The 10,041-nt window shown below is 38.6% G+C and overlaps 1 protein-coding gene across 1 annotated transcript in view; it reads right to left on the bottom strand.

Moving 5' to 3' along the window:
* Positions 1-7,275: 7,275 nt before the first annotated feature.
* The window catches only part of LOC138853719 (uncharacterized), a 9,359-nt gene continuing 6,593 nt past the window's right edge, over positions 7,276-10,041 (bottom strand). Inside the window, exon 3 of the mRNA XM_070091957.1 lies at positions 7,276-8,767. Within this exon, the coding sequence (XP_069948058.1) occupies positions 8,365-8,767 (403 nt within the window). The 3' untranslated portion in view covers positions 7,276-8,364. The remainder of the gene's footprint in view (positions 8,768-10,041) is intronic.

The raw sequence follows: 10,041 nt of genomic DNA, 5'->3' as shown, positions 1-10,041 counted from the left end.
GGTAGGTGAAGCTCTTTTCGTGAGTCCCTCTGAAAGATTTTAATTAGATTAGATCTGTGTATGGCCTAATTCACCATTTTCATTATAGAAATATGGATATTAGTTTCCATCTGATGACTTGTGAATGCCTCCTTTGATTCCTATGCCACACTCTGCACTATTCCAATCGCGTGCACTGAGGTACAGGGGACTTTAATTATGGAATAAGGGGATAATACTTTCTCGGATAGCCCAGCGACTGAAATACATCTAATTTTTATTAATTTACAGACCCTCTAATTCGTTATTTGGAGTTAATGTCGGGTTGTACAAGGAGTAAGACGTGGCAAAAATCGACAGTTTTAAGTAGCCAGAAATTAATGTCAGATGAAGTGTTTTCTACCAGTTATAAATGAAGATTTCACCTGAATTAGCTAGAAAGTGTACGTAGGTATAATGTTGTCAGGAAACGGAACAAGTGTTTCTTGACACGGGTCCTAGTCATATGAAGACCCGCAGCTAGAGCTTTTGGTCATCTGACCGAGGCCTTCCGCTGGCTTACCGGTCCACCCCTTTAAAAAATATGGCTATGATTATAATAATTTTATATTGACGTTAGCTGATAACTGGTTGAGAACCTCCTCTGGATGTTTAGTTTCTAGACTTAGTTTTAACTGTGAATGAAGATTTAGCAAGACGAGTTTCAACTGTTGAAGGTTCAGTCCAGGCAGTAGTTATCAAATTACTTTTATATAAACGTAAATAAAAATAGAGTGAATATTAGTTGGAGTGAAATCAATGAAAAATATGATGTAAAAATATCCTGAATGCTTGGAGAGGTCAAGTATTATGCTTAAACACAAGACCTCGCGCACTGTCTGCTAAAGCAAAATATTAATCAATATAACATATACATTTTTTACTGGAAAAACCAAGACATTCATTCGGCTTGGTAAGTAATTATGAGCCATTTATTACTGTAGACAGTAAAGCCTATTCTAAAGATTTACGTAGCTACAGCTTCATATATATATATATATATATATATATATATATATATATATATATATATATATATATATATATATATATATATATATATATATATATATATATATATATATATATATATATATATATACATATATATACATATATATGTCGTGCCGAATATGTAAAACTGGTCAATTAGCAAGAACTCATTTAAAATTAAGTCCATTCCAAAATTTTCTCTTATACGTTGAAAGATATAATTTTTTCATTAACGTTTATGTAATTTTTTTTAATTTTGCACCAAAAGGAACTTAGAAAACTTACCTAACCTTGTTATAACAAGAGCAATTTATTTTAGCCTAACCCAACTAAATATATTTTAGATTTGTTTACAATAATTTAATACTAAACAAACACAATAAAACATATTTTTTTCGTTAGGTTCAGAATGATTTTGGCGAAATTATTGCATACACAAATTTTCGTTTGTCTTATATGGCAAGATGAGCGTTGCTATTTAAGCTAAGATCGCAAATTCTGCCTATTCGGCACGACATATATATATATATATATATATATATATATATATATATATATATATATATATATATATATATATATATATATATATATATATATATATATACATATATATGTGTGTGTGTGTAATATACAAATTCATACATATGTAAATGCATAAATCATTAATATAATTTTTATTACTACTGTAAGTTTTCAAAATTACTGTAGCAGGATATAATTAATTGAAATGTATTGAGAGGACAGAGAGTGACGCTTCTCTCTCTCTTTTGTTATCACCTGTTGCAATACTTTTTCTGAGTACTGTATGCAAACCTCTAGTAAAGTGAATTATTTTTATATTCCTTGTTATTGTTCTTGTGTTCCTTAGGTGATTGTAAAAAATAATTTAACAGCAGTAGACGTGATAGATTGTTTGCTATTATTGTACATTTTGTTTTTTACACAAAGTAATTGTCGTAGTTGGAATACAAGGTAGAAGTTCGGAGGGAAAAATGGAAAGACGAAGAGAGGTGCTGCTCTCTTGTATTTTGAGCTTATTACAAGTGCAAACAAGATTTAGGCTGCTATTTTGATCTAACAAAGGCAAAAAAGTATTAGCTGTGATCATGGAATATCCTGGTGCGAGCTTCTGGCATAAGCCAGAGGTTCAGATGTCAGCATGGTGTCCTCAGCATGGGAGAACCAGACGATGATATCCTGGCATTTGTCTAGCATCATTACCCAGGCCACACCCTTCCACAAGGAAACTTGGGTGTCAACAGGGAACCAGGTGAGTGAAGAGTTATTTTGCGTGATGAATTAGACACTTATGCAACATTTGGGTATCTTTCTTGTGGAAAAGTTTCTCCAACCGGTGACTTTCTCAGTCCAATACAGAGAAGAATGATTTAAGTTACCCAGGTGTTGCAAAGTGTTTAATTCATCATATTTTTGATTCTTTGAACCATTTATCTCCGGTTATTTGCTTAATTATCTGCTATGGAAGTGCATACTTCGGTTGTGGTTATACAATTTTGTATGATATTCCTGGCGTAAACGATAATGGGTTATAGCAGCAATTCGATAATTGGTGCGGGTAAGGATGTTATGTAGCTGTGGATGTTTTCTTCCGTACTATGATTTGCTGAAATCTTTAAGTCTGTTTCCGGTATTGAGCTTTAGTGTGTTCAGAGAACACAAAAATACCGTGTGTATTTTTTGTGGGGTATAAAGAATAGTAAGTCTCTGAATCACTCTTAATCAGTTCAAAGGTATATTACCAGTTATGTACGTAACTGTGGATGGTTCTTATATATCTTATTTACATTGTACAGCTTTCTTTTTGTTTAACTGGAAGATTTATAGTAGAATATTTCCAGTCACATTTAAGTCATGTACAATATATTGTGATCCATGGAAGTGCAGTTTTATATGTCACCTAGAGAGTATAATATCTGATAATGCCTACTGCTGTATCTACGACCTGTGTTATCCTAAGAGCCAGTAGCTATCAGAATTAGTACCTATTATAGCTAAATACCATATCCTGGATACCTCTTATGAATTTGTTGGGCTTTCCTGCTCTAGCCCTTTTCTATTTCGTCCTTCAACTGGAACTTTATTTCCTTTCGTGTCTGCCGACTAATGGCAGCTTATGGTAACGTTGTAATAATTATCCCTTGTCTCTTGTTTCCCTTTTTCTTTTTTTCTTTGCCTTGGCCGTCTTCAACCTGTAGGATGGTACTGCGATGACTCCTTAACCTCAGGCTGGATTTGTGGTGCTTACTTCGTTCCATTTATATCTAGAATCAGGTTTTAGGTTGTACAGCATTCTAAAAATTTAAATGTGGGCAGAGCCCCGTGTGTGTGTGGTGGTGGGGGGGGAACATTTTTTTGGTTGCAATATTTTGAGAAATTATTTTAAGATCATTTTATACTGTTGTCAAAAACCATATACGGCGTTTAAAAATTTTTATTTGAGATCTGTACCCCCTTGAGACTTTTTTTAGTTGCATCACTTTTAATTCAACACTCAATCCAGTTTAAACATACAGTACGGGGGCATGAGTCCCCAACATGTCTCCTGATAAAGTGGGCGCTGAGGCTCAAGTCCCCCACATCTGTCTCCTGACAAGCCAAATGCAGGTGTGTGGGACCCCTTACACAAGCCTCATGACAAGGCAGGTGGAGGGATAAAAAATGCTCGAAACCATCAACAGAACTACCAAAGTAGGAATTTTTCAATGACTTTTTTTTTAAATTTATAAGTTATCTTAGGGGGGACAAAATATACCCTTGAAGCGTCGGGGTTATTATCCTAGGAATACTTTATTTTTTTTTGTATTCGCCGGTATTCTCCCGGCCCGGGTCTTTTCCAGGTAGTGTTGACCCGGCCTTGGCTCCCTATCTGGTGAGTGTCTCGAGACTTAAGTCTCCCATGGGAGGAGGTACAAGTAACCCCCCATCTGTGGGACCAACTGTCCTCAGGCCTAGCCACAGTTCCCGCCCTCACGGGGCTCGTAGGGAGAAGCTAGGCCTCTGGTCTGCCATCTGCCCCGCCCCAAAGGGGCTCGTGGAGATGGCAGTCTTATGAGCTGCAGATGGTAGCAAGCTCCGTTAGTAATACATAAAAGTGATTTGTAGTAGTCTAGTGGTCTCACCATAGCCGAATACGCTGGCTTAATTTATAAGGAAATTTTTATATAGATTTAAAATAAATTGCATTTATATATAGTGTCGGAAATCTAAATCTTATTTCAGTACTAATTAACATAAAATATAACAAAGATTAAAATAGATACTCGTCTTAAGAAATCTTATTCAACATAATTTTAACACCTGCAGCTCACAAGACTGCCATCCCCACGAGCCCTTTAGGGCGGGGCAGATGGCAGACCAGAGGCTTAGCTTCTCCCTACGAGCCCCGTGAGGGCGGGGACTGTGGCTAGGCCTGGGGACAGTTGGTCCCAAAGATGAGGGGGTACCTGGAGGTTACCTGGAGGTTATTCCGGGGATCAACACCCCCGCGGCCCGGTCCACGACCAGGCCTCCCGATGGATCAGGGCCTGATCAACCAGGCTGTTACTGCTGGCCGCACGCAGTCCAACGTACGAGCCACAGCCCGGCTGATCCGGCACTGACTTTAGGTATCTGTCCAGCTCTCTCTTGAAGGCAGCCAGGTGTTTATTGGCAATTCACCTAATGCTTGATGGGAGGCTGTTGAACAGTTTTGGGTCCCGGACACTTATGGTGTTTTCCCTTAGTGTACCAATGGCGCCCCTACTTTTTATTGGGGGTATTTTGCATCGCCTGCCCAGTCTTTTACTTTCGTAGGGAGTGATTTCTGTGTGCAGATTTGGGACCATTCCTTCCAAGATTTTCCAAGTGTAGATTATGATATATCTCTCCCTCCTGCGTTCCAACGAGTACAAGCCAAGTGCTTCCAAGCGTTCCCAGTAGTTAAGGTGCTTGACAGAACTTATACGTGCAGTAAAGGATCTCTGTACACTCTCTAGATCTGCGATTTCACCTGCTTTGAATGGAGATGTTAATGTACAGCAGTATTCCAGCCTAGAGAGAACAAGTGATTTGAAAAGGATCATCATGGGCTTGGCATCTCTCGTTTTGAAAGTTCTCATTATCCATCCTATCATTTTCTTTGCACGTGCGATCGTGGCACTGTTGTGATCCTTGAAAGTGAGATCCTCAGACATTACTACTCCCAGGTCCCTTACATTATTTTTCCGCTCTATTGTATGGCCGGAGTCAGTAGTATACTCTGTTCTAGTTATTATCTCCTCCAGTTTTCCATAACGGAGTAGTTGGAATTTGTCCTCATTGAACATCATATTGTTTACCGTTGCCCACTGGAAAACTTTGTTTATATCTTCTTGGAGGTTAACCGCGTCCTCAGCAGATGACAGCCTCATGCAGATCCTAGTATCATCCGCAAAGGATGATACGGTGCTGTGGTGTACATCTCTGTTTATGTCTGATATGAGGATAAGGAATAAGATGGGGGCGAGTACTGTGCCTTGTGGAACAGAGCTCTTCACTATGGCAGCCTCCGATTTAACTCTGTTGACCACTACTCTTTGTGTTCGATTTGTTAGGAAGTTGAAGATCCATCTCCCCACTTTCCCAGTTATTCCTTTAGAACGTATTTTATGGGCTATTACGCCATGATCGCATTTGTCAAATGCTTTTGCAAAGCCTGTGTATATTACATCTGCATTCTGATTTTCTTCCAGTGCATCCAAGGCCATGTCATAGTGATCCAGTAGTTGTGAGAGGCAGGAGCGACCTGCCCTGAACCCATGTTGCCCTGGATTGTGCAGATTTTGGGAATCCGGGTGATTTGCAATCCTGCTTCTTAGCACTCTTTCAAAGATTTTTATGATGTGGGACATCAGAGCTATTGGTCTATAGTTCTTAGCTAATGCTTTGCTGCCACCTTTATGGAGTGGGGCTATATCCGTTGTTTTAAGTGACTGTGAAATTTCACCCATGTCCAAGCTCCTCCTCCATAGTGTACTTAGGGCACGCGAGAGGGGTTTCTTGCAGTTCTTAATGAAAACAGAGTTCCACGAGTCTGGGCCCGGGGCTGAGTGCATAGGCATGTTGTCAATGGCTTTTTCGAAATCTATCGGAGTTAGGGTAATGTCGGAAATCTGGCATACATTTATGGAGTTTTGAGGCTCATTCATGAAGAAATCATTTGGGTCGTCGATCCTCAGACCGATTAGTGGTTCACTAAACACAGAGTCATACTGGGATTTCAATATTTCACTCATTTCCTTGTTGTCATCTGTGTAAGTCCCATCCTGTCTGAGTAAGGGCCCGATACTAGATGTGGTATTTGCCTTGTTTTTGGCATATGAAAAGAAATATTTTGAATTTCTTTCAATTTCACTAATAGCTTTAAGTTCCTCCTGCCTCTCCTGGTTCCTGTAAGAGTCATTTAGCTTAAGTTCGATAGTTTCCACTTCCCTGGTCAGCGCCTCCTTTCGTGTATCAGATATTCTAGCACTCCTGAGGAGCTCAGTGACTCTTCGTCGTCTTCTGAAGAGGGAGCGTCTTTTTCTCTCCAGTTTACTCCTGCTCTTCTTCTTTCTTAGGGGAATATGCCTAGAACATGCTTCGGCTACCAGGAAGTTGATCCTTTCAAGGCACTGGTTTGGATCCATGTCATTTAAGACATCTTCCCAACATGTTTCGTTTAGGATATGGTTTACCTGGTCCCAGTTGATGTTCTTGTTGTTGAAATTGTATTTTATGAAGACACCTTCACAGGTACATGCATTCTGCTGTTCAGGACTCCTATGCATGTACGTCTGGACTTCGATTAGATTGTGATCGGAATTAGTTGTATATGTATTAGGGTATATGTACCTCCTCCCATGGGAGACTTAAGTGTCGAGATACTCCCCAGACAGGGAGCCAAGGCCGGGCCGCCACTATTGGAAAAGACCCGGGCCGGGAGAGTACCGGCGAATAAAAAAAGAATAGTGTATTAATGTTCGTAGAATTACCGACAGTATGTTAGGTAAAAGGACACAAGTGCAACTAATGTGATATTTTATTGTGGCAACGTTTCGCTCTCCAGGAGCTTTATCTAACATAATTTTAATAAGTCAAAGATAAAATAGTGAAAATCTCTTCTATATTTTTTTGTATGTCTTATGAAATGAATATAGTTTTACAGTAATGGAAACTTGTAATGCTGTGCAAATCTTTGAAAACGGTAACAATTTTATTACTGACTAATTTGCTTAACTTCGGTATGTTTGTTTAGTCAGTGTATGGAAACAATTCAAAATCAAACAGTGTGCTATGTTGAGTTATAAATTGCTTAAAAACTACTATCATAGTTTCTTGGGAAATCCCTCTAACAAATCATCTCAATTATTTTTATTCATCATTTTCAATGGGTATGATAAAAGCAAGGGTGTCACGCAACATTCATGGAAGACGGCCGGTGTGTTAAAAAAAAGCAAGGTGATAGATGTGAAATACACACATTTTTAGATTTTTTAATAAGGTTTCGTATCAGACATCTGGAGATAAACAGCGAGTACTCTTTAACTCAACTGCATCAGCGTGACCAGGCGTAACAAAAGGCAAGCATAGGCTAAGTCTTGGGACCGGTTCTCTACTTAACAGACACAAACTACATTAATAGTGTCTTGTAATGTACAATACGTTAATGGCAAACACTAAGGAGTGAAGATTAGTTTTAATGGTTCAAGTCGTGTGATTAGTTTTAATGATCCAAGTCGGAGCGAAACGTCGTCATAAGTTTCATTATCCTTTGTGTGGGTTATTTGTGTATTGTTTCAGTCACGGTAGTGTACCTTTTTATTTATTACACAATTTCACCGTATCACTGATGATTGCGAGGAGTGATAGAGAATTAAATAAACCAGACTAATACATTTACAATAAACTTCGGTACTGTTAAATGCAAAGTAACAAAAGACAAAAATGAAAACGCAAGTTGTTTTATGAATTGTTCTCATTAAAGCAGGTGAACTCAAGGGTCCAATGGAGGTTAACTGGAAAATATTTGAAGCCTAGGGAGAGAGTGTGCTGAAGTAGTAAATGCAACAAATAGATGTTTAGGCTTTACCAGCAGAGCATTAGCGTTTCAAACCGAAAATGTTAGGCTAAGGATGTATCAATCTTTCTACGTCTTATTCTAGAATATTAAATTCAGCTCAGCAAGCAGGATAATACGCAGGTTAAGAATATTAAATTAGCATTCTTAAGAGCCATTCATTGCTCCCTAATAAGACTGATGAAGGTACGTACGTACAAGAGGCGAGACCCTTGTGTAGGGTCTTATGTATAACAAAGAAAAACAGCACAAAGTCAGCCCTGAGCATATGGACAGACAAATGTGTTGATAACACAAGTGTAGGTGGCTTTATTGAACACTTTGCGGCCAGTACATCTATATTGACGAAGGACGAGGCTGCTTGAGCGTGACGTCGATGCTGTACAACTGTAGTACTTCTCACACTTACAGTCAGGGTAAGCATACACTCCAGGTTTTTTATTCGTGCACGATGCCACCTCACAGATAACCGCATGTGTGGTGGTGGTGGTGGTAGGAGTGTCTGTGGTAGTTGTAGTTGTGGAGGTGGTGTCCGAGTATCCTGAACATATAGGGTGAGCGTTAATGGCCGTGCAGAAACCTTTCTCACCGGTTTTTATATTGATTACCTCGTAACCAATGCCATTACACCTGTGATTCCCGGGACACGGTTCTGCTCTGTAAGTGGAAATAAATCTTACATATAAACAAAGTTAACTATGTAGACTAGAAGAGCCTTCAACAAATCACTTTCTGATTGGGACAAACCTTAGCACATTTCTAACTAATGTGTTCTAGTCGTCGTGCCATCCTGTAGGATGAACCGAGGTACATAGGAGATACCTCTGTAGAGGTACCTCCTATGTAACTCTGTGCACGCTACAAGCTAAACATTTGTACGTCAACCTGTGATTCATAACATTCTAAGTAAATTTGACATATTGGAATATATACAGTGGGTCAGAGTTAACCCAGATTACTCGCTATCCACTGCCATTGTGGACACGACTGCAGCAACGTCGAAGGCGAATCCAAGGAGAGGCTGCTGGAATTCGTGCTGTTGAAAGATTAAGTACTGCTCTTGTAATCATGTTTTCATCCTCATACAGGAAAGTGTACTTATCAAACATGTTCCTCCTCAACCTTCTTCTAAGCAGGATATACCAATGGTAAAATTTTGAAGCCAATAAGAAATGAGAGATGAACAAGTTATGTGCAAAAGATGGGTATATTTATTGCCGAATACAGAATTGACATATATTAGGAGCAGCAGAAGCAGTGGACAGATAAAGATTAAGTAATCAGTCCCTCAACCTTGAATATTATGAATTTAAATAAGAAAAGGTGTTCTACAGTTATGTCACTAAATCAGCTATTCTTTATTTATTCATGTAAATGATAAATTGGCATCTACAAAGCCCAGTTACATTCCAGATCTTCCTCTACGAAAAATACACAAACAGCTAAGGCTTGACAACAACCAGAGGAAACATTCTCAAGTTATTGCACGGAAGCCTTCGAGGGAAGGAAAATAAAATCCGAGAAGTACTTACGTGTATTCGGTTTTGGGAGATACCTTTAGATTAGAAACATAAGCTCAAACTTTTTACGTGAAAACAATATGATAAAATGCATTCAGAAGTATATAATAATCCCAATCAACTTTATCAAAATGTCTTCTGAAACACACTTACGAGACAGTCAAGAAAAACTGACAAGACAAAGTTGTAGAGAAATGTACTAGCAAACAACATGGAGTTAAAGAGTTACGTATGAACAAGAAGGACAGATTCAAGACGAAGTTACCTAGAGAACCTCCCTCATTAAAACCAAGTTTTACTAAATTAAGCGAAGTATGAACGTAGTGGGTTTAGCGCTTGGTTTTGATTACAGTAATAATACTGAATTAAGCAATATTATTATTCATGCATATTTTAGCAGAGTTAGATTAG

Source organism: Cherax quadricarinatus, chromosome 38 (assembly GCF_038502225.1).
Source record: "Cherax quadricarinatus isolate ZL_2023a chromosome 38, ASM3850222v1, whole genome shotgun sequence".
Classification (NCBI taxonomy): domain Eukaryota; kingdom Metazoa; phylum Arthropoda; class Malacostraca; order Decapoda; family Parastacidae; genus Cherax; species Cherax quadricarinatus.
Note: the sequence above shows the minus strand (reverse complement) of the source record. Positions and strands in the feature narration are given on the sequence as shown.